This window comes from Rana temporaria, chromosome 6, assembly GCF_905171775.1.
Source record: "Rana temporaria chromosome 6, aRanTem1.1, whole genome shotgun sequence".
Lineage (NCBI taxonomy): Eukaryota > Metazoa > Chordata > Amphibia > Anura > Ranidae > Rana > Rana temporaria.
The window spans coordinates 87,925,886-87,951,588 of NC_053494.1; the positions used below are offsets into that span (position 1 = coordinate 87,925,886).

General features: G+C 45.7%; 1 protein-coding gene across 1 annotated transcript in view; it reads right to left on the bottom strand.

Moving 5' to 3' along the window:
• The window catches only part of PMM2 (phosphomannomutase 2), a 113,933-nt gene that overhangs the window by 57,819 nt on the left and 30,411 nt on the right, over positions 1-25,703 (bottom strand). Inside the window, exons 3-4 of the mRNA XM_040356974.1 lie at positions 23,509-23,585; positions 3,866-3,957 (exon numbers count right to left, since the gene is read on the bottom strand). Of these exons, the coding sequence (XP_040212908.1) occupies positions 3,866-3,957; positions 23,509-23,585 (169 nt within the window). The remainder of the gene's footprint in view (positions 1-3,865; positions 3,958-23,508; positions 23,586-25,703) is intronic.

Consider the following 25,703-nt stretch of genomic DNA (forward strand, 5'->3'; position numbering starts at 1 on the left):
AACCAAACGGTATGGGTCCCCCCTCCCCCCAGTCCATTAACAGGCCTTTTGGGTCTGGTATGAATATTAAGGGGAACCCCAAACAAAAAAAAAAATGCATGGGGGTCCCCCCCAAAATCCATACCAGACCCTTATGCGGGTACACAACCTGGCAGGCCGACGAAAGATGGGGGGGGGGGCAAGAGCGTCCCCCTTCCTGAACCGTACCAGGCCACATGCCCTCGACATGAGGAGGATGTCCCCATGTTGATGGGGACAAGGGCCTCGACCCCACAACCCTTGCCCGGTGGTTGTGGGGGTCTGCAGCTAATCGGAATCTGGAAGCCCCCTTTAAACCACTTTACAACCGCTGAACGTCAAATTACGTCCTTGACTTTGTGCGGTGATATCTGAATGATGCCTGCAGCTACAGGCATCATTCAGATATCGCCGTCTTCAGCCGGCGATTCTGTGCACAATAAGAACGATCAAAGCAGCAGTTCCGCCGCTTGATCATTCTTATAGGCAGCGGGAGGGGATGTCCCCGCCCCTCCATCCGGTGCTTCTCTGGGCTCTCCTGTGCCATCGAGGGCCGGAGAGCGAATCGGCCGGAGCTGGCTGGGGAAGCATAGAGATGACTGGTGACCAGATGGTCACCAGTTATCTCTATGACCGTCGGAGGCCCGGGTGCAACGTTATGACGTCAGGCCCGGTACCCAGAAGTAAACAAAGTCGCAATCGCGGCTGTCGGTGTGAGATCGGTGAATGTCTTTTCATGCTTGTAAGCCTGGAGGAGAGATGTGGGGTCTTATTGACTCCATAAAGAGGACCTGTCACACTGATTCCTATTACAAGGGATGTTTACATTCCTTGTAATAGGAATAAAAGTGATAAAAAAAAAAAGAAAAGAAGTGTAAAAATAATAAAATTAGGTAAAATAAAAAGCTTTTTTTTTTTTTAAGTACCGAAGTTTGGCGCCATTCCACAATTTTAAAGCGTGACATGTTAGGTATCTATTTAACATCTTTCACATTATATTAAAAAAATTGGGCTAACTTTACTGTTTTTTAATTTATGAAACCGTTTTTTTTCCACAAAAAAGGTGTTTGAAAAATGATTGCGCAAATACCGTGCGAGAAAAAAAAGTTGCAATGACCGCCATTTTATTCCCTAGGGTGTCAAATAAATTTATATATATATATATATATATATATATATATATATATATATATATATATATATATATATATATATATATATATATATATATATATATATATATATATATATATATATATATATATATATATATATATATATATATATATATATATATATATATATATATATATATATATATATATATATATATATTTATTATAATTTTCTAGCAAATTTTTGTTTTTAGATTTTTACATGAAGGAGAGAAGTGCCAAAATAGGCCCGGTTATCAAGTGGTTAAACAAGGGGACCCCCAGATTCTGCCCCTCCCATGTGAATTGGTAATGGGGTACATTGTACCCTTACCATTTCACAAAAAAAAAAAAAAAAGTGTCAAAAATGTAAAAAAACACAGTAGACAGCTTGGGACTTTATTAAAAAAAAAAAACGCCGACTCGATCCTGCCTCCATGGGAGGCACCCACCATATGACACTCATACGCCCTCAGCTATATAAGAGCCATCACAGTGGAAGAGCGTCATACGGTGGGTGCCTACCATGCAGGCAGGATCGAGTCAGCTTTTTTTTTTCTCCGTAGCCTCGTTCGAGAATGGATTACAATCGCTGGAATTTTTTTTTCTTTTTAATAAAAGGACTTGTCCCAAGCCGTCTACTGTGGTTATAAAAAAAAAAAATTGACACTTTTTTTGAAATGATAGGGGTATGTACCCCGTTACCAATTCACATAGGGGGGGGGCAAAATCTGGGGGTCCCCTTTATTAGAGGGGGGCATCCAGATTCCGATAAGCCCCCCGCCCGCAGACCCTCACAACCACCGGGCATGGGTTGTGGGGATGAGGCCCTTGCCCCTATCAACATGGGGACATCCTCCCCATGTTGAGGGCATGTGGCCTGTTACGGTTCAGGAGGGGGTGGGGCGCTCTCGTCGCCCCCCTCTTTTCCTGCGGCCTGCCAGGTTGCGTGCTCGGATAAGGGTCTGGTATGTATTTTGGGGGGGGGAACCCCACGCCATTTTTTTTTTATTTGACGCAGGGTTCCCCTTAATATTCATACCAGACCTGAAGGGCCTGGAACGGAATTTGGAGGGGACTCCCACACATTTTTAGTTGGGTTTGGGGTTCTCCTTAAATATTCATACCAGACCCAAAGGGACTGAGAGGGGGGGGGGGGGGGGTGCCGTTTTTTCAATTACTTTTATCTGTATTGCCGGGACCCGACAATTCATTGTAGCCTTGAGTAGTCTTAAATGACTTTTTTTCCTTTAGAAATGTCATTTTGTGCAGGGACTGTTCTGACACGGGAAAATTGCGCTACTTCACAGGCATACTATAGACACCCCCCAGGTACGAAATATTTCACTTTTATTGTTTCACTTCAAGCATTATTAAAATCACTGCCCCCAAAAAAACACATTGATGCATGTCCCCTGGGGTAGGACCGATGTCCCCAAACACTTTTTATTGCATATTAACCTTTAAAATTAGCACTTTTGATTTCTCCGATAGGCTTTTAAAGGGTGTTACATGGCTTTCGAATTTGCCATGAACACCCCAAATTGTTTGCTACTCGACGAACACTCGATGTTCGACTCGAACATCGGGCTCATCCCTATTAATAATATTGGCAAAAAGCATACCTATTAAAGGCCAAGTCCATCTAAAAGATAACCAAACATTTTTGCAGGAAAACAAAAACGTGCATTTTTTTTTTACAGGAGCCTACAGATGCAATGTCAGGCTTCTGTAGACACTACAGCTTTCAGCCCGTACCCCTGTACAGGCTATTTGAAAGCTGTAGGTATTGTCCATAAAACTAAAAAAAGAGTGCTCACTAGCACTCACTACACTGCAGTGGCAAACTGTAGATTTGTCGTTCATTCGTTCACAGAACTCGCTTAATGAATGACATGGCTGTGTGGGTGGAGCTTCCTAGGGGAGAAAGTCCCTTGCCCGCTGCAATGGGGAAGGGGGAGGGAGTTGGTTGGAGGTGCGGGCAGGTGTTCTTTAGTAACATGTTACACTCTAAATACAGGTGTAACATGTTACTAAATATTAGCTTACCCTTAAAGAGCTCCATCTTAAAAAAGAAAAGGTAATAATGGTCAGGGATAAGCTGAGGGAGAAAGAGGCAAGTTAGGTCTTACTGAAGAGATGTTTTTTAGGGATCTAAAAGGCAAAGAGAGTAGGTGATAGTCTTACAGAGTGGGGTAAGGAGGAGTTCTAAAGTATAGGAGAGGCTCTGGAGAAGTCCTGGAGATGAGCATAGGAGAAGGTGACAAGGGAGCTAAAGAGCAGGAGGTCTTGGGAGGAGGGAAGAAAAAGGTTTGGTTTGAACTTTCAGACAAGGTTGTTAATGTTACTCAGGGCAGAGTTGTGGATGCCTTTGTAGGTTGTATTTTTAATTTTATTTCATGGGTGAACAGAAGCCAGTGGGAGGGATTGGTAGAGAGGGGTAGGGAACACTGAAAAAAAAAAAAAAAACCACACTGTTCCTTTGCCCCAAATAGGCAGATCACAGATTTGACTGTATTTAAAAATTTGACTGTGTTGCACTTGATCAGCTTAAAAAAGCACAAACTACTGCTCACAACATCTGTACCACCTTGGAAGAGAAGAGCACATTTGAAAAAAGGACATAACTCAATTAAATCAGATTTATAACCCAAGTTTGCCAGTCCAGTTAGGGAAATGTTAGTTTGACTCACCTTTTCTTTGGTAGTTTTAGTTTGGCAATGTACCCTAGACAATAGTTGATTAGATCTTGCAACAAATCTTCCCCCAAGTGTGCATGGATGCTCTGTAAAAAAAAAAGTGACTGTATTATACCCAATAAAGTCAGAATAATAAAAACACTATAATCACTGGAATAAAAACTACAAAATAAAGTTTGAGAATATAAATTATATCATACATACATACATACATACATACACTCTGAATCAGTGGTTCTCAACCCTGTTCTCAAGTACCCCCAACAGGCCATGTTTTCCCTTTACCTTGCACAGGTGCTTAAATCAGTCAATGACTTGGTATTTTGAATGACTATTTTATCTAAGAGAAATTCCCAAAACTTGGCCTGTTGGGGGTACTTGAGGACAGGGTTGAGAACCACTGCTCTAAACCATGTTACAACAAAATGCTTACATTTTACTGAGAATTTTTTTTTACATTAGAAAAAAATAATTTGAAAAAAAAAACTACCAGCCCAAGATTACTGTAATCATGTGAAAAATGATGAAAGCAGTATAACATGATATCAGGATACCAACATAAATGTAACCTTCTTCCATTGGACCCTGCTAAAACAAGCTTACAGCTGCAAAAAAAATATTTTTTTTTATAATAAAATACATTATGCGTTTGTTGCCGCTATTTCCATTTCTCCCACCTGTAAGAATTTGCTCAGTTCCCCAACTTCAAAAAGTAATTCCTCTTACACCAGGGGTCTCAAACTCAAATTGCCTGGGGGCCACATGACAAGTTTTCATATCCCATGGGGGCCGCGTGCAAACTTTCAAACTTCAAAAACAATAAACTATATACAGTTGTAGTTACTGCACTGGTGTCAGCAAACACATTATTAACCCCCAGCACTAGTGTCAGCAGACACATTAACCCCTAGCACTAGTGTCTGCAGACACATTATTAACCCCTAGCACTGGTATCAGCAGACACATTATTAACCCCCAGCACTGGTGTCAGCAAACGCATTATTAACCCCCAGCACTGGTGTCAGCAGACACATTATTAACCCCTAGTCCTGGTGTCAGCAGACACATTATTAACCCCCAGCACTGGTGTCGGTAAACACATTAACCCCCAGCACTGGTGTCAGCAGACACATTAACCCTTAGCACTGGTATCAGCAGGCACATTATTAACCCCCAGCACTGGTGTCAGTAAACACATTATTAACCCCCAGCACTGGTGTCGGTAAACACATTAACCCCCAGCACTGGTGTCAGCAGACACATTAACCCTTAGCACTGGTATCAGCAGGCACATTATTAACCCCCAGCACTGGTGTCAGTAAACACATTATTAACCCCCAGCACTGGTGTCAGCAAATACATTAATAACCCCCAGCACTGGTGTCGGTAAACACATTATTAACCCCCAGCACTGGTGTCAGCAGACACATTAACCCCCAGCACTGGTGTCAGCAAAAGCATTATTAACCCCCAGCACTGGTGTCAGCAGACACATTAACCCCCAGCACTGGTATCAGCAAACGCATTATTAACCCCCAGCACTGGTGTCAGCAAAAGCATTATTAACCCCCAGCACTGGTGTCAGCAAAAGCATTATTAACCCCCAGCACTGGTGTCAGCAAAAGCATTATTAACCCCCAGCACTGGTGTCAGCAAAAGCATTATTAACCCCCAGCACTGGTGTCAGCAAACGCATTATTAACCCCCAGCACTGGTGTCAGCAAACGCATTATTAACCCCCAGCACTGGTGTCAGCAAACGCATTACTAACCCCCAGCACTGGTGTCAGCAAACGCATTATTAACCCCCAGCACTGGTGTCAGCAAAAGCATTATTAACCCCCGGCATTACCCCCCGCACTGCACAATTACCCCCCATACTGCACAAATAGACCTGGACTCCATAATTTCCCCCCACACTACACACACACACACACAATTACCCCCCCCCACTGCACAATTGCTCCCCCTCCACACTGCACAATTGGGCATGGGGCACATAGCACATCGGGGCATGGGGGAAAATAGCACATCGGGGCACATAGCACATCAGGGCAGGGGGCCGGGGAGAAGCGTGACTGCCGTCAGTGCTGTGACATGAGAGACAGGCTTCCTGTGCTACTCTGCATGCTATCTAAATCTCGATCTACCCGTCAGGCACTAGCTGTTGGCGATTGACGGGTAGATCGCCACGGGCCATTTTTAAGCGGTCTGCGGGCCGGTACTTTAAAGACCCATCTTACACAATTGTGACTGCAACAAAAGTAACAAGGGCATTTTTCAATAGAATTTTGAAGCATTTAAAGTGGATGTAAATCATCACATATACCCAGTGAAGTGAACAGCCTCAGATGATACACAGATAAAACAAATCTCCCTACATAATTTTTAAATGTATATCTATTGTCTTCAGCTTTCTACACTCTTTAGAAAGTGCACATCGCGTTTACAAATTTATCTTCCTCTTCAAGCAGTGGGTGTGGAGTCTGGGCTTACACTGTGTGAGAGCTGATTGTAGGATAAGCACCCCCCTACCACATAGGCCAAAGGGCAAAGGAACATGCAGAGCTGTACTGTGCCTAGATAAGCTCTCTGCTAATCTACCTCCAACTTCCCTCCCGACACAAAAGTTCAGTTGCTTTTATCTCCTGTGTCAGAGAGCTTGTCAGAAGTTCTCATGTTTAGAGGAGAGGAATGGAGCAGCAGAACAACACAGCACTTAGAGCTTTGGAGAGAGAGATAAGTAAACACTACAGATTAAACGTGCCGAAGTCAGATTTCATAAGTGGGGTTTACAACCACTTTATTCTAAAAAGTGGAGATGTCAAGTCAACTGTATTTTACGTCAGCATCCAATTTTCTACAAGTAAAGCAATATTACTTTTTGCAAGGTATTCTATATAAACCTAGGTGCTCACTTACAATAGACAGAAGGAGTTCATCATACGTAAGCAGGTATCTGTCAGAAACCTGGTCAAGTATGATGAACCCGCCTGTAATGCCAGCAATAACTACCAAGTGTTACAATTGGGAACAGTTGGTCCCATTGATATATTGAATATCTAATCAAACAATCTCTTCAAAAACACAGTATTCAAGTGCGACTGCAAACTAGGTTCACATACCAGATCTCCGAATTGTGGTACACAGGAAATCCAGGAGGGAAAAAAAAATCAATAAAAAAAAAAATAATCAAACAGCCCCCAGCAAGTTCATCCACCAGAAAAGTGCTCCTGTGCTCTTGATGTTGAAGGGAATGTTCCAATGCAGGAAACACAATTTGCTTGACATGTGCATGTGTAACCCTTTACCTACTCCACCTTTAATGTGATCTACTGCATCCACTGTTCTTGCAGCTTCTTAACGTGGGCAGGACAACCAGTACCCGATTTGGAGAACACAGGAGGAGTGTGTGGTAATTGACTCTCCCAAGTTTAGTCTATTCAGGCATTGTTTGATACATAGTAGGTGAGGTTGAAAAAAGACACAAGTACAACCTATGTGTGATTTTGACAGTATTACATTGTATAACCCTGTATGTTGTTGTTCAGGTGCTTATCCAATAATTTCTTGAAAACTACCAATGCTCCCCGCTGAAACCACTGCCTGTGGGAAGGGAATTTCACATGCTTGCCGCTCTTACAGTAAACAACTCTCTTCGCAGCTTAAGGTTACACCATGGAAAAGGTCCTAGAGGCCCTTTTGATATTGAGGCTATTTCTGCTTCCCTCTAGGAGGGTTAACATTTTAAAACCCTTTGTGCCAGTAAAACCGAAGGTTACTTACCGATAATGGCGTTTCTACGAAACCTTCCAGGACGGCAACACGGGAGATGAAAAGCTCCTCCCTATCGGAAACACTGCAGTTTAAAAGGCCCCACCTTACTCCTCTCAGTTGTCGAGAAGCAATTCTCCCAATCGATTTACAAGGGTTCTTTAGACACTTACCACCTATTGTAAACATTTTCCTCCACCCTTAACAGGGCGGGAAGTATTTTATAAAATTATAAGTATATTCAGTGGCTTACATTTCCCATCTGATTATTTTATGCATTAGCACAAGGTGTTCATTAATTAATGGACACATTTTCTAAGCACAGCTACACCTTGATTAGGATATAATTATCAGCAAAACGTTTGCACAGTGGTTATTGCCTATACAGGGCTGGAAAGCCTAAGGATTTCTTTTTTTGCATCTCCATTTAATTTGAGAGGTAATTTATCAATTTCTTATTTATCACATGCTTTTTGATTCAATCTGTGCACTTCACATATACTGCACAGCAGGTTCTCAGACCTGTTTGTTATTCTCCCTTCACGAGACCTAGATTTTGTGTTGGTTTGTTTGCACTAAATTCAGTCACAGCACTTATCACATTAGAAGTTGACACTTCACATATTCACCAATTATCCCTAGGAGGTGGGCCCAACATTATCAGTCCACTTATTTACATTATAGCAACCACTAAGAACAAATACCACGGAAAAAGCCATTCACTCACATATTGCTGTTCAGCAACAGTGTAACCTCATTGCCTGTAGGGTTATCCAGCATACCCAACTTTGATCAATAAAGAGGATCTGGCTTAAACATAACTCTGTTCAAGAGAATGATTTAAAAAAGGACTTCTTGACAGACCGACCTTGCAGGTCCCCTTACATGCATCATTTTTTTTTTTTTCATAGTGATGGGTAAAGGAAAGCCCACTTAGGGGTAGTAGAATAAGGAGAGGTTATTCCCTGGGCTTAGAAAGCTGGAGAAGTATGTGCCCAAGCACTCCCTTATGACTTTCTTCACATCTGAATGCTGGCATGTCAGCTGTGAAAGTACTCTATATACACAGACTGCCTATACCCCAAATGCATTAAATTAAGCGGAAGGGAGCTTGGTAAACACCAGATACCTATTCCGTAGATATCAGGTGTCCTATTTGGTGTCTGAAACCATAATCAACGTCAACACCATTGGATGCCTTTTGGTATTAATGAGGGATACATTAAGCAGAACCCTACTACAGAAAGTTAAGTCTATAGCAGGAGCAGAACACTCACATTGATCTGCTACGACCAGTTCGGCTATGAAGAATCCATATAGAACTGTACACCTATTGAGTTAGGTATATGGATCAGATAATTTCTCCTAGGAACCAAAAGTTCTTAGTACAAAAGGTGGATTTTATAACTTTCTTCTAGTGTCATATAACCCTACCGGGTTACAAGCACAGGGAATGCCTCAGGCATGCTTGAATGTAAGGGACTGAATTTTCTGACATCTGAAGTTTCTGCAGAAAGAATTTCTGGCCCCTTCCTTGTTCACGGGAAGGACTTTTTGTACTCACCGTAAAATCCCTTTCTCCGAGTTCATGGACGGACACAGCCTTAATCTTGACAAAGTGGGTATTAGCCTTCATTCAGGGAGTGACTAGGCAGAAACGTATAGAATGTGTTAAACACATCACACACACACACACTACAGTACTGCCCAGGGGGCGGTCCCTCTGGGTATAACCCCTTTCTCAGCATCTCGCAGCTCAGTTCGTCAAAAAGCAGTACAAACTTAAAACAGAGGGGTGGGTGCTGTGTTCGTCCATGAACTCAGAGAAAAGGATTTTACGGCGAGTACAAAAAATCCTATTTTCTCTTTCGTTCATGGACACAGCCTTAATCTTGACAAAGTGGGACGTCCCAAAGCAGTGTCAATAACGAGTGGTGGGAACAGCATTAAAAACAAACCATAGCTCCTCAACTGAGGAGATGCAACTCTAAACAGCTGCCTGCAAAACTTTGCTGCCGAAAGAAGCATCCGAAGATGCACTCACATCAACCTTGTAGAATTTAGGGAAAAAGTGTGAACGGACGACCAAGTCGCCGCCTTACACACCTGGGAAACAGACGCTTGATGTCGGAAAGCTCAAGAGGCACCTATTGCCCTGGTCAAAATCACAGTGACAGGAAAGGGAGGTGCCCAACCCTTTATGGCGTAAGCCTGAATCACGATCTGTTGTATCCACCTTAAGATGGTGGCTGACGAGACCACCAGGCCCTTCTTGGGACCAGCCACCGAAACAGTGAGTCTGACCTCCGGAACGGAGTATACTCTCAGAGCTCGGACAACGTCCAAGGAATGCAAAGCTGCCTCTTTAGAATGTGACGGACGAGGACACAAGTATGGAAGTACAATGTCCTCATTGAGATGGAAGGCCGAAACGACCTTAGGAAGAAAAGAAGGAAGGATGCGGACGCAATACCACCTTATCCTTGTGGAAGACCAGATAGGGAGCCTTGCATGACAAGGCTGCCAGCTCAGAAACCCATCTAACTGATGTAACAGCCACCAAAAAGACCACTTTCTGAGAAAGTGTCAACAAGGGAATCTCCCTAATGTTTTCAAACAGTGGTTTCTGAAGCACAGAGAGGACCAGATTCAAGTCCCACGGAGGAAGTGGAGGATGGACCTGAAGGGCCACATGCCGAACCCCCTGCACAAACATACGCACTAGAGAGTGAGACGCCAGGGGTCATTGGAAAAAAAAAAAAAAAAAAGACAGTCAGGGCAGAAATCTGCCCCTTAAATCATACTTGAGGCAAGCTTTTGGTCCACCCCCAAACCCCCCGCTGTAAGAACAGCAGGACTCTGGAAACCAAATAAGTACACGGATGCCACCTCATTTCCTCACAAATGGATATGTAGGCCTTCCAAGTGCCATAGTAAATCTTCCTAGAGGACGACTTCCGAGCACTACTCATGGTAGAGATCAACGAATCTGACAGGCACCGGTCTCTTAGTACCTGGCTCTCAATAGCCATGCCATTAAAGCCAGCAACTGTAAAGCAGGGTGGCATATGGGACCTTGCGACAGCATGTCCTCTCTCAGCGGTAGATGCCAAGGGACGTCTAATACTAGACGCACTAGGTCGGCGTACCAAGGATGCCGAGGCCAATCCGCAGCAATTAGAATCATTAGAGGGAAGGCATAGATTAGCCGATACTGACTCCACGGTGCCACCAAACGCATCTGTCGCGTCTGCCCATGGGTCTCTTGACCTGGCCACAAACCTCAAAACCTTTCCTTTCTGCCCACCTCAGGATGCGAGTGATCACCATCCAGAGAAAAGGTAGGAACAATCTCCCGGATAGAAGTGCCGGTGATGTCGGCCACCAAACCAGGGAGGTCCTGACTAAGTGGCTCATCCGGATTAGACAATCCAGGGAGGATGGGCACCTGTCCCATCTGGACAGAATTTCCTTCTGCATCACTCAAGTGTGAAATTGAGCATACGGTACCGCCTCAAAGGAGGCTACCATGAGACCCAGGACTTGCATGCAAAAGTGGAGCGACGACCATCTTTGGGATGTCTGATGCTGCACTGCAGCCCGAAGGGTCTGCAACTTTTCCCCAGGGAGAAAAACCTTTGCCTCTGAGGAGTCCAGAATCAACCCCAGATACACTAGGCGTTGAGTTGGCACCAATACGGACTTCTGAGTGTTCAGCACCCAACCAAGATCTCGGAGGGTCTGACAGGTTATAGACACGCTCACCTCTAATTCTGAGCTTGAAGTGGCCCTCAGAAGAAGTACGTCCAAGTAGCCTACGATAGCGATGCCACGCTGTAATAGTAGGGCCAGAATCAAGGCAAGCACCTTGGTGCAGATGCCAGGCCAAAATGGGAGAGCCACAAATTGGTAGTGGTCTTCCGACCGCAAACATCTCTGATGCTTGTTGCATATAGGGACACGCAAGTATGCGTCAATGTCCAAGGATGCCAGAAATCCCCCAGATGGAGGACAGCAACAATAGAGCAAATCGACTCCATCCAGAATCTGTGTCTTCACAAAGCAATTGAGGGCCCTAAGATCCAGGATTGGATGAACCCCCTCCTTCCTTGGTACTACGAACAGATTTGAGTAAAACCCCTGAAACCGTTCCTGTACTGGGACAGGAATGATCACCCCGCGTATCAGTAGAAACTCTCTCTCTTGTACCCTGAGGAAACAACTTCGCAAACCCACTGGTCGGAGATCCGAGATGTCCACTGGGTCGCGAAGATGTCCCCCTCACCGAGAGATGGGTGGGGGGGCAGACCTTCATGCGGACATGGATTTGTTCGCAGGCTTGTTGGGCTTGCGAAACCAGGGACGCTTCTGCCCCTCAGCAGGCGCTTTATCGGCCTGGGATCGTTTACTTGCCGCGCTGGGCGGATGAAAAAAATGCTTATGCGTGGTGAAGGAGGGCCCTTGCCTACGGCGTGGCTCCTTCCTTTTGGATTGTGGCATTGTTAATAATGTCATCCAAAGATGCTCCAAAAAGTCTGTCGCCCTTAAAGGGCAAATCCATCAGGGCCTTCTTGGAAGATTGGTCCACAGACCAAAACCTTAACCAGAGCAGATGGCGTAACACCACCGCATAGCTTGAGGCTCTGGACAGAAGAGGAATAGTGTCCAAGGCTGACTCGTAGACAAATTTTAGGCCCTGTACCAACTTATCGGCCAGAGCTACCTCGTCCGAGGGAGCCTGATGTGCTTTTAACCCATTGTGCAGCATCTTTGCCCATTCAGTGAGTGTCCGAGACACCAGGGCCCCAACTATCGTTGGATGCACAGCTGAGCCCACCACTGTGTGTAGGTTGCGGGTGACTTCTTGTCCACAGGGTCCTTGAAAGCAGGAGCCCCTTCCACCGGAATCATGGTTACCTTGTTTAATCTGGACACAGGAGGGTCCACTATCAGAGGAGATGTCCTTTTTTTCAGGGAACTCTCCTCAAGAGGTTAACACACCGCCAAATTTTTAGGGACTAAAAAACCTTCTGTGGTTTGACCCACCTCCTTGTATAAAAGCTTGTCTAAATTAGACACACAAGGAAACACCTTAGCAGTACAGGTCGGCTTACGAAACCCAAAGGGGACGGACGCCTCTGTTGCTTTCGCAGACTCCTCTATTTTTAGAATATTTTGCACTGCAGTGATAAGATCACCTACCAGAGCTTTCGCATGCTGACCCGGATACAGAGTCATCCTCACTGTCCGGCCGGTCTCGGTCTGCATCTTCAGATACATCAGAGCCGGTAGGACTATATCTTGATTCAGATGGAATCCTGAAACCACCTTAGGTAAAAAATAAATAAGTCAGGTGAGGACGCAGCACCATCCTGTCATGAATAATCATATACGGTTCTTTACAGAAAGAGCCGCCAATTCCGATACCCTCCTTGCCGAAGATATGGCTTCAAGGAAAAAAAATATTTCTTGGTCAAAAAGACTTAAGAAGCATGCTGTAATGGTTTAAAAGGTAGCCAATGTAAAACAGACAATACCAAATTCAAATCCCATGGGCACACGGGAGACTTAGCCAGCGGATTCAAGAGCAGTGCTCCCTGAACAAGGCCCAGACTAGGGAATGAGAGGCAAGCGGTTTTTGAAAGAATACAGACAAGGCCGAGATCTGGCCCTTGATAGTGCTCAAGGCCAACTTCATATTTAAGCCCAACTGAGGAAGGGCAAAAATCCTATTAATGGCATACTTCCTAGTGTAACGGCACCCCAAATGGGACAGGGGTTAAAGCCGTTTAGGATATTCCATTCCCGAACAGCTACCGACACTCCACAATCCGGCGAACACAACCCATAAGAATTCCCACATTAACGAGACACAGCTCTGTTTGAGGTTCAACAGGAATAGACCCTATATTGAGAAATACAGCTCTTATATACACACACTTTAGGATACTGCAGTAATCAAATGAACAATGACCCAACTCCACCCACAACATCACACAATATTTACATAACGAGCCCCAATACACATCCTCCTCAATACATCTTTTAACAGACATCCTGACTCTGACTCCTGACTTAATTTACAGGAGCTAATTAACTACAGCCGGTGACTCATACACCTGACCTTTAGGCTGTCTGTTCACTCTCAATACACATTATCATCAATAGACCTTCACACAATACAGGGTCAATTAGCACAAGCCACAATGAAAGATCCTCAGAAGCCATCCTAGATTCATTTACATCACACCAGACAGACAGACAGGTGGGCTGGAGTTGATGACATCAACACCTAACGGTATGTGTCCCCACATTATTAATGAGTCACTCTTTCAATTAACCTGTTGAGTTTAGAATCAAACAGCAACCAGTTCTCCACAGATATCCTGGAATACATTGTGGACAATAACCACACAACAGTCCCATCTCAGGTAGTCCAAGATATATTCTGAATGTCCATTATTTTCTGGCTCATGCTTTCTAAGAGTTTCTGGATTCTACTGGCCCTCCCGTTACACCTAGGATGCCCCCTTCTGAGTTCACACTAGGAAACATATACCTTCCAGATTCTGTAGTAGATGAGCCTAGAGGCCGGCTTCCTAGCATTAACCAGAGTGGAAAAGTCCACGTTTCCTCAGAATGTGGATCTCAACAGCCAAACCGTCAATTTAGACTTTGTAAGGCAAGATGGAATATTGGACCCTGCGATAGTAGGTCCGAGCGTAGTGGGAGAACCCAAGGTCTACCTACTGCTATCCTTACAATTTCTACGTACCAGGGTCTCCTGGGCCAAGCCGAGGTGATCAGAATCACTGGCTTTCCTTCCCTCTGGACTCTGAGGTTGTCAGGGCATCTGACCCTTGTCCAGCTTTGCGTTGAACCGGAAAGCCAACAGGTCCGCATCTGGCATCTACCCCATTTCTGACATATGATTTGAAATATGTCAGGGTGTAGAGACCATTCTCTTGGACTCAGCTGCTGGCGGGTTAAAAAATCCACCTGACAATTTTTTATCCATTGAATGAAGACTGCAGACAGGTGAGGATATGCCTTTCTGACCAGCATGTGATTCACCTCTTTGGGCATCCAGACTTCTGGTGCCTCCTTGGTGATTGATATAGGCTATGGCTGTAGCACTGTCAGACTGATTCTGAACAGGCCAACCCTGCAGTCTGTAAGACCAAACTCTGAGGGCCAGATGAATTGCCCTAATCTTCAGATTGTTGATGGGTAGGAGCTTTTCGGCTCCGGACCCCTTCCCCTGGGCAGATGCTTCTTCTAGAACTGCCCCCCCCCCCCCCCCCAGCCAAGAAGGCTGGTGTCTGTGGTTACCAAATTCCAGGTAACCGGAGCGAAGGATTTTCCTTCTGACAGATTTTGGGGGAGCAACCACCAATTGAGGCTCTGGTGAACCTTTGGAGATAAGATCATAGGAAGGTCCAGGGCCTGAACATCTTTGTTCCAAGCCGACAGAATTCTGCCCTGTAACAGCCTTGAGTGAAACTGGGCGTAAGGAACAGCCTCGAATGAGGCTACCATCTTCCCCAATAACCTCATGCATAGACGGATGGAAGGCCTTCTCTTTGCCTTTATCACTCGGACCAAGTCTCCTATGGCTTGGAAAGTAATACCTGGCTTCGGGACACGTCTATAATCATGCCCAAGTACTCCAGCCTTCCTTGAGGCTGCAAGGAGGATTTACCTAGATTGAGGACCCAGCCTAGGTACTCTAAATATTCCACTGTGCTGTGCACATAGTGGCCCAAGTGTGCAGCGGACTTATCTATGATCAACAGATGGTCCAGATAGGCTGTTACTGCTATGCCTCGTGCCCTTAGCCTTGCCAGGGTCGGGGCCAGTATTTTTGTGAATACTCGAGGTGCAATAGCCAGCCCGAAAGGAAGGGTCACGAACTGAAAGTGGCGCCGAACCATCGCAAACCTTGGAAACTTTGGTGAGCGGGAAATATTGGCACATGTAGATATGCATTTCTGATGTCTATTGATGCCAGGAATTCTCCTTCTGGAAGGGTGGAAACAACTGAACGGACAGACTCCATACACCAATGGCTGCAACTGCAGGTTGTACTACAGACCCCCCAGCCATGGAAGAGGAGGCTTTCTGTTATGTATCACGTACCTGGTAACCAGAGCCCGGTGGTAGGAGTAGGCCTCTTTTACAACTCCGGCTTGTGAGCTGCTGGATATGGGACAGCAGACTCAGAAGCCTGGCGGGGTAGGAGTGCCGGCTGGCTTGATAGGTGAGTAGATGCAGACCACTGCTGGAAGTGTAGACGGGAGCTGGAACCGGAAGTGGGGTCCGTGACACAGGCAGAGGATTCACAGCAACAACTGAGAAGGCAAGCTGGTAAGTAGATAGCAGACGGAAGCAGGGTCAAAACAAGCCGGATCACAATAGAGAGTTCAGGTATTCAGATGGGATAAGCAGGAGAGTAATCGTTGTGCAGGCAGGTAGGTCAGGCAACAGTGGATCAATCAGAGGTAGGTCGATAGCAGCCGAGGTCGGGATCGGAGAGGTGCGGAAGGTCAAACAAGCCGGGTCAAATAGGTGATAGCAGGTAATCAGGTTTCTTCAGGGTAACAGCGTTCAGAGACTGTAGATCAGACAGCAATGTGCTGGAGCTGTCAGTGTCCATTTAAAGCCGTTTTGGCGCCAAGAAGTCAGCGCGCACGCGCGCGCCCCGCTGCGCGCGCTCCCGGCGTGCACGCGCGCGCCGTTAACGCACGCGCGCGCACCACAGGCACACGACGGTGCGCGATTGCGCACCGCTGATTTAACCCTCTGGAAGGATTCCGGGATTGAGAGGTGAGTCCCTGACATTGCCCCCCCCAAGGGGCAGCCTCCGGATGCCTAGTCGGGCCATCTTGTCAGGATGATCAAGAAAAAATTAACGTACCAATCTTCTGGCATGGATGTTGCTTTCAGGTTCCCAGGAGTTTTCTTCTGGTCCGTAGCCTTTCCATTTAATCAAAAATTGGTTCTGTCCTTGTCGCCTTCTACAATCCAGGATGGCTTCTACTACATATTCCTCGCATCCGTCAACATGAACTGGTTCAGGAGGCCTTGTACCCCTATTAGGGAAGGGATCAGGAGCTGCAGGTTTCAATAAAGAGACATGGAATACAGGGTGCACTTTAAGAGAATCAGGTAAAGAAAGTTCATATGAAACCGTGTTAATTCTCCTTTTGACCGGAAAGGGTCCCATAAATTTGGGTCCCAATTTTTTAGAAGGACAAGCTAACCTGAGGTTACTGGTAGAAAGCCATACCTGGTCCCCTGTTTTCAGATCCAGTTCTCCTTTCCTTTTTTTGTCAAAGAACCTCATGCTGTCAGCCTGGGCCTTGGTTACAGCTTCCTGTAGTAATTTGGTGTTCTGTTTGAGGAATTCCACTGTATTCTGTACTGCCGGTACTGAAGATTCTGAAAGAAAATCTGGTAGAAAAGTTAGGTTGAAACCATAATTGGCAAAAAAAGGAGATTGACCCGTGGCAGAATGACTGGCGTTGTTGTAGGCAAATTCTGCTAGGGGTAGCAGAGAGACCCAATCATTCTGAGAAAACGTAGTGAAGCACCTGATGTATTGTTCCAGAGTCTGATTGGTTCGTTCAGTTTGCCCATTGGTCTGGGGGTGATATGCTGAAGAAAGAGCGAGTTCAATTTGTAATATTTCACAGAGGGCCTTCCAAAACCGAGAGGTAAATTGAACTCCTCTGTCTGATACTATGTTGGAGGGTACCCCATGCAACCTAACGACTTCTTTAATAAAGACACGAGCAGTTTCAACGGCAGAAGGTGTGTTCTTTAGAGGGAGGAAATGGGCCATTTTGGTCAAACGGTCCACGATCACGAAAATTGCAGTACAGTCTTCGGAGCAAGGAAGCTCTACGATGAAATCCATGGCTATCATTTTCCATGGTCTGTCGGGTACTGGTAAGGGTTTCAATAAACCCCAGGCTTGGTTTCGAGGTGTCTTGTTCCGATTACAAATAGGGCATGTGCTGATGTATGATTTGCAGAAATTCTCTAATCCAGGCCACCAAAAGGTGCGACGCACCAGCTCTAGTGTCTTACGAACCCCAAAATGTCCTGCCATTGGATGGTCGTGGAGGTGTTTCAGAACCTCTACTCGGATGTCTTCAGGGACAAAAATCTGGCTTCCTCTCCAGAATAGTCCATCTCGGGATTCTAAAGAAATGTTGGGAGGTTTGGAAGAGTCTAAAGATGCTCTCCGGAGCAGGGAAAGTAGGTCAGTGTGCAGTAGCAAGAAACTGTTCTCTGGTAGGATGGTGTCAGGAGTGGAGGTATCTTTTGGATTGTCATGCATTCTGGACAGGGCATCTGGCTTGATATTCTTAGAGCCTGGGCGATAAGTGATGTGGAAGCAAAAACGGGAGAAGAAGAGTGCCCACCGAGCCTGTCGGGGCTTCAATCGCTTGGCTGATCTTAAATATTCCAAGTTCTTATGGTCTGTATAAATTAGCACAGGGTGTGAAGCTCCTTCCAATAAATATCTCCACTCTTCCAAAGCGGCCTTGATGGCCAATAACTCACGATCACCTACGTCATAGTTTTTCTCCGCAGGAGAGAGTTTTCGGGAAAAGAAACCTACGGGATGTATCAGGTCTTTGTCTCCCATGCGTTGGGAGAGAACGGCCCCCACTGCGACTTCGGAGGCGTCTACCTCAAGAAGGAAGGGTAGAGCCGGGTTTGGGTGGCTGAGAATTGGGGCGGTCGTGAAGAATCTTTTTAGCGTGTCGAAGGCTTCTTGTGCCTCAGGATTCCAACGGAAACGGAAGTTTTGTTTTGTAAGCTGTGTAATGGGAGCAACAATGGTAGAAAATCCTTTGATAAAACGTCTATAGAAATTTGCAAAGCCTATAAAACGTTGGACCCCCTTCTTGTCCAGGGGGAACCGGCCAGTCCAGAATAGCAGACACTTTCTTGGGGTCCATCTCAATTCCTGTCGGGGAGATCACTAGGCCCAAAAATTGGATGGTATGCAACTCGAATTCACATTTTTCTGCTTTCGCATATAGACCGTGTAGACGAAGACGATTCAAAACCTTCCGGACATGCTCTCGATGTTGATTTAATGAGCCCGAGAAGACCAGGATATCATCCAGGTAGACGATGACAAAAATATCTAAAAAGTCTCTGAACACGTCATTGACGAAATGCTGAAAGGTGGCAGGAGCATTGCATAACCCGAATGGCATGACTAAATACTCGTAGTGACCATACCGAGTACGGAAAGCAGTCTTCCATTCGTCACCGTCCCTGATGCGAATTAGGTTGCAGGCCCCCCTCAGGTCCAGTTTAGTGAAGATAGTAGCGAACCTTAATTTTTGAAACAGTTCGGGTATCAGTGGCAATGGATAACGGTTCTTAACCGTGATGTTATTGAGCTCTCGATAGTCGATGCACGGGCGAAGGGTCTGATCCTTTTTAGCGACAAAAAATATACCAGCACCTGCTGGTGAGGTGGATGGACGAATGAACCCCTTATTTAGGTTCTCGTCGATGTAGATTTTTAGAGCATCTTGTTCCTTCTCGGATAGGGGGAAGATGCGCCCAAAAGGGATCTCGGCCCCAGGAAGTAATTCTACCGGGCAATCATAGGGGCGATGAGGAGGTAGGGAATCGGCCCCCTTTTTACTGAAGACATCGAGGAACTCATGATAGGGCTCCGGAACAGACTGAAATAAACTGGGGTCGGTGTTCAGACATAACAGAGTTGGAGAGAAACTGGAAGATCCAGGAAGGCAGTGTTCCAGGCAGTATTGGGAAGGGAATTGTAAAGTTCCAGAGACCCAGTCAATCTGGGGGTTGTGGACCCGGAGCCAGGGGATGCCAAGGATCACTGGAAACAAGGGTGAAGAGATTACATCCAGAATTAATAATTCCCTATGATTAGCGGAAGTAGAAGCAGGTAGAGGAAGGGTTTCTTGGGTCACTTGACCCGATTTAATGTGGGATCCGTCGGCCAGGAAAACTGAAAGCCTGAAGTCTTTCTTTCGAAGAGGAATGTGGTGCAGACTGGCAAAGGTGGCATCAATAAAACAACTGCAGGCGCCGGAGTCAATGATTGCGTTGACCGGAATCGTTCTTCCTGGGAGCTGTAAATACAGAGAAAGAGCAAGGTGTGTTGTATTGGTTGAGAGAGTAGAGACGTTGACAGGAACAGAAAAACGACACTTACGCATCTTGATGGGGCAGTTGGCGACATAATGACCGGGTTCACCACAGTAGAGGCACAAATTTAGCTGCCGACGACGTGTTCGTTCTTCTGGAGGCAGAGTGGGTCGCATGACCCCAAGTTGCATAGGCTCTGAGGTATCAGGAGGAGAGCTGGCCGCACTAGAATGGACGGGTGGTTGGTAGCGAGAGGCAGGCAGGGGTGCTTTAGTAGTGACCCATACAGGGCGACTTAGATGAGAAGATCGCTCTGCTCGTCGCTCTCGTAGGCGTCGGTCAATCTGTATGGATTTATCAATTAAGTCCTCCAAGGTATCAGGAATCCCAATACGGGCCAACTCATCCTTTAAGTTTTCTGAAAGTCCCAAACGGAATTGATGACGCAGAGCTGCGCTGTTCCACTGGGTGTCCGCACTCCAGCGGCGAAAGTCCGAAACATACTCCTCAACGGCTCGGCGGCCTTGTTGAAGCGCAAGCAGGGCGGCCTCAGCGGTAGCAGTTCGCTGGGGATCGTCATAGAGTTGTGCCATGGCCTGAAAGAAAGCAAGTAGAGTCTCAGTGTTGGTGCCATTTTCCTCCAATAGTCGGTGCGCCCAGGTTAGAGGCTCTCCTTGAAGAAGCGACACCACAAATCCCACCTTTGTGGCTTCTAAAGAGAAAGTCCTAGGTTGGAGAGCAAAATATAATTGGCAGGTGTTGCGGAAGTTCTGGAATTTGGAGCGATCCCCAGTGAATCGCTCTGGCATCGGAACCCTGGGTTCGGGTGGTAGCATCACTACAGTTGGGGCAGCGGCTGATGAAGACGATCTGGCGGAAGATTCAGGAGTTGCGTCTCCGGACAGATTCTGTACTCGGCCTTCCAGTCGCATGTAGCCGTCCTGTAGATTTTTAACAGCTTGGGTGAGAGATGCGAGGTGTTTACAAATCTCCTCCATTGCTGGGGCCACTCCTGAGGGCTCTGACATGGCTGTCTGATACTGTTATGTATCACGTACCTGGTAACCAGAGCCCGGTGGTAGGAGTAGGCCTCTCTTACAACTCCGGCTTGTGAGCTGCTGGATATGAGACAGCAGACTCAGAAGCCTGGCGGGGTAGGAGTGCCGGCTGGCTTGATAGGTGAGTAGATGCAGACCACTGCTGGAAGTGTAGACGGGAGCTGGAACCGGAAGTGGGGTCCGTGACACAGGCAGAGGATTCACAGCAACAACTGAGAAGGCAAGCTGGTAAGTAGATAGCAGACGGAAGCAGGGTCAAAACAAGCCGGATCACAATAGAGAGTTCAGGTATTCAGATGGGATAAGCAGGAGAGTAATCGTTGTGCAGGCAGGTAGGTCAGGCAACAGTGGATCAATCAGAGGTAGGTCGATAGCAGCCGAGGTCGGGATCAGAGGGGTGCGGAAGGTCAAACAAGCCGGGTCAAATAGGTGATAGCAGGTAATCAGGTTTCTTCAGGGTAACAGCGTTCAGAGACTGTAGATCAGACAGCAATGTGCTGGAGCTGTCAGTGTCCATTTAAAGCCGTTTTGGCGCCAAGAAGTCAGCGCGCACGCGCGCGCCCCGCTGCGCGCGCTCCCGGCGTGCACGCGCGCCGTTAACGCACGTGCGCGCACCACAGGCACACGACGGTGCGCGATTGCGCGCCGCTGATTTAACCCTCTGGAAGGATTCCGGGATTGAGAGGTGAGTCCCTGACACTTTCAATAGGGACTCACCATCTCTGCATAATATTGCACCTGCATCTTTAGCAACTGAGAGGTAGCAGGAATCCTCATCCTCCGAGTCCTCAGACTGCACATGATCCTCATCTCCAGAGGGATTTTTCACCCTCAGAAGGCTCATCTGATGAGAGAGTCAGAGCAGATGAAGGGGATCTACCCTGTTTTCTGCCATCTTTCAGGGTGGTTGCGATAATCGTAGCATTCCTTCCTTCTAGGCCATCCAAAGCAGCTTTTAAAGCGTCCTCAGTGACGTATACAGGCGCTGCCATAGGAGAAGCTGCAAAACCAAACAGGGGCTCATCCTGTGAGGCTGCCATCAGGCTAACAGAGGGGGATGGTAAACTGCAGGCAAGCTCAGAATCCTTAGCCGTAAGTGGGGATCTTCTGAGGCCTCTTTACCAGCCCTTGCCCCTATTCTTGGGGACATAGTCCTTACTGTAAGCAAAGGTACTATGCACAAAAAAAATGCAATCACTGTTGTGATATAGTCTAACAATTAGGGCTGAAACAACTAATCGATTAATCGACAACTAATTGATTATGAAATTAATCGATTATTATTTTCATAAATCGATTAAAATCGGGCAGTAACATAATGCGGTTAAAAAAAAAAAAATATGAAAAATTAGCCCTTTATAGTACAAAAAGAGGAAATCGCTACTGTAAATATTACTTTCACTGTCCCACAGTAAAAAATTAACCCCTTACAGTAGCGATTATTTGCTGTTTTTTTTACTAATTTTAGTTTTTTTAAACCCATTACGTTACTAAACATCTCAGGCCTAAGTCATACCTCTGTATTACCTTTTTTTTTTTACTCTTCTTTTTTTAGGGTTATTAACCGATTAATCAAAACAATATTCGACCAACTAATCGATTATGAAAAAAATCGTTAGTTGCAGCCCTACTTACAATACACATATATTAGCTCACTGCACAACCTGATGCAGAGTAGGAGTCTTGGTTTGCCTGGTTCAATCCACAGGGATGCTTACAGCCCACAGCTCTGTGTCCATGCCGCTTACAGAAGGCTTCTGGCGTGCTGGGCTTTAAATCAGCCTCTTGGAGCCTGCACACACGGGCACGCACAACCACGACCCCCCCCCCTCTCCATCTGCCCATTAGACAGCAGAAAAACGCGCTTCCCGTGCGCATAAATGCCACCGTCAAGGTGACGCCCAGGGCAACGAAGAGAAGGGGGATAGATTACTGGGGCATCATTGGGGTACCCCTGTATGCGTTTTGTGGCAGAGCCTGCAGTGGAAGGAGGCGAGTGGCATTTTTTGACAGACTTCACCGAGCTTGTTCCTGGATGGCTATGTAAGAATACACCAGGTGTTCACTTACTCCCTCCAGTGGTGAAAACCAGGAAAAGACATCCTACTCACAGAAGATAATAACAAAATAAATGATCCTCTTCTTACCTTATCCACGCCGCAGAAAAGCTACTAAAAGTAGTTCCAGCTATCCTTGGCGGGCAAGTTGTGCCAACCTTGAGGTTCATCAAGGGTTACATTAGAGAAACCTCATACCTGGACCTGTAGAAAACTCTGCCAGAAACTTTTCGTGCCACAGATGTATTAATACACCAAAGTCTGGATCCCAGACCTCCGCAGAGAGACATTACAAGCAAACCTCATTTCTTCTTTACATGAGGCCTGGGTACCAACCATCTTAGGCTTTTAATATCGGCCAGAGGAATGGATCCGGTTATAGCTCCTAGGTCTCCGCAGCCAGACCATCAAAAGAGCATTTTTCTTCTTAGCACATGTTGAATGTGACCAACCACCTTAAACACTGGCGAAAAAAAACTGAGGTACTCTCCATTTGGGAGGGGTTATATAGGGGAGGAACTCAATTAGTGAATAATCACAAGTCATTACAGTGTTACTTAAAAATATAATAAATTGTCTAAAAACACAACACTGACCTGTTTGCATAGAAACTGTCCATCCTTGTATGCAACAAGACCATTTTCAGAGAACACATAATCAAACTTTTCAAGCACTGAAAAGACATTAAAATATTTGATTGAACCTCCAGGTTAACACAATATAACAAAATCATTATCAATAATGTATATATACAATTTGTATCACTGGGAAGACAGTGACATAGATGTGAAGGTAAATTAGAGTAAACAACAGTTCTGTTGATAAAACGAAAATTTCCCCTCTAGGTGATACATAGTACACCTAAATTGGCAATGGGAATAAAATGCAGGCAGACAGTTCTCCACATCCTCAAAAATTTTGGGGTCTGCAAATTAAAACAAGCCAGGCTTAGGGGTCAACTTTATAGGACTGAAAGGTGTATTTTAACCACTTTCGGACCGCCCACTGTCATTATACGTGATCTGTCTGAAGAGGAATACCTTTGTTATGGTAGCAGCTAGCTACCATAACCCCGGTATCCTCTTCTTTAGTGGTCCTTTACAAAGATAAAAGTGGTCTCTGTGGTGGATACGCCGCAAGATCACTTTTATCGGTGGCAGGAGAGGGCCCCTCCTCCCGCCGCTCTCCGGTGCCCTCTGCTGCTTACAGGAGCGGCCGGCAGCAGCGGAGGCGATCCGGTCCTTTCCCTTGCTGTGCATGGAGACGAGTGAGGGGGAAGATGGCCCCCACCCGTCTCCATATCACTGCAGGGCGGAAGAAACATCAAATCGTCACTTCCACCAATACGTCTTAAAAGGGACATTTTATTTTTTATTATTGCGTTTAAGTCCAAATATGAGATCGGAGGTCTTTTTGACCCCAGATCTCATATTTAAGAGGACCTGTCATGCTTTTTTCTATTACAAGGGATGTTTACATTCCTTGTAATAAGAATAAAAGTGACCCATTTTTTTTTAAACCGTGTAAAAAAAAAAAAAAAAAATGATATATTTATTTTTTTAAAAGCGCCCCATCCCAACAAGCACAGAAGCGAACGCAGACTTGAGCAGCGCCTGCATATGAAAATGGTGTTCAAACCACACATGTGTGGTATCGCCGCGATTGTCAGAGCGAGAGCAATAATTCTATCCCTAGACCTCCTCTGTAACTCAAAACATGCAACCTGTAGAATTTTTTAAACGTCGCCTATGGAGATTTTTAAGGGTAAATGTGCGCTTGTAAGACCGCTGCGCAAATACGGTGTGACAAAAAGTATTGCAATGACTGCCATTTTATTCTCTAGGATGCTAACTTGTAAACACAGAGTCTGAAAAACAGGCTTGGTCCGTAAGTGGTTAAGAAAAACAAAATGTGGTATATACAGTATATGGTATAGCAAGTTTAAAAGGACAAAACTACCATTTTAACCTTGCCTAATCCGCTTGACAATGTCCCAGTACAAGTCTTTGAAGAAAAAAGACCTTGGCAGGAGAAGCTGTAAACTTTGGAACAGGCTGAAATTGTGTTGGTGACACTAAATATTGTTTTAGAAAATAAAATGCAATACAGTATGTCTAAATCTAAATAGAACATATCTCCTATCTCTCAAATGCAATTTTTTTTCGGTTGCTCGCATACTTCTTGTTCTAGGATGGCTACAATTGTTCTTTATGCCCCCCTTGGGTTGGGCTACACATTGACCTGCAGACACATTCAGCCCTGTGAGAATTGTAGTACACAGTTCCCTAAAGCCGAGTGTGTAACCAAAAATAACAGCAGCCCTTGCTCTATACTAGCAGTAGTGAAGTGCATTAGTGAGGGACACGGAGGGCGACAAAAAGAAGAAAAAAAAAAATAGAGCCATGGTAATCTTGATATTTTAGAATAATTTAGAAAAAAAAGCTAGGTCATAGATTACTACAAATTAGGGCTGTGGAAATTAACTATTAATTCATCGATTAATCTTTAATTTTTTTGATCGATCAAAATTATTTTGATTGGTACTCACCTCTCCGTCGGCTTCCGGGCCTTCAGGGAGTTCCATCGGAGATCCGGTGACGTCACGGACACAGGCTGGGCTTACCGTGTCCATCTGAAGGGCTCCTTTGCTATGCCTTCATATCTGCATGCCGGCGGGATCTTACTATCTGCCACACGCAAGGGCTGTTACACTTTCCTCTATCAACCTGGGATTCTACAACCATCCACTGGGAGTTGTGATAGTTCCCTTCATGGGACATCTACATGCCGA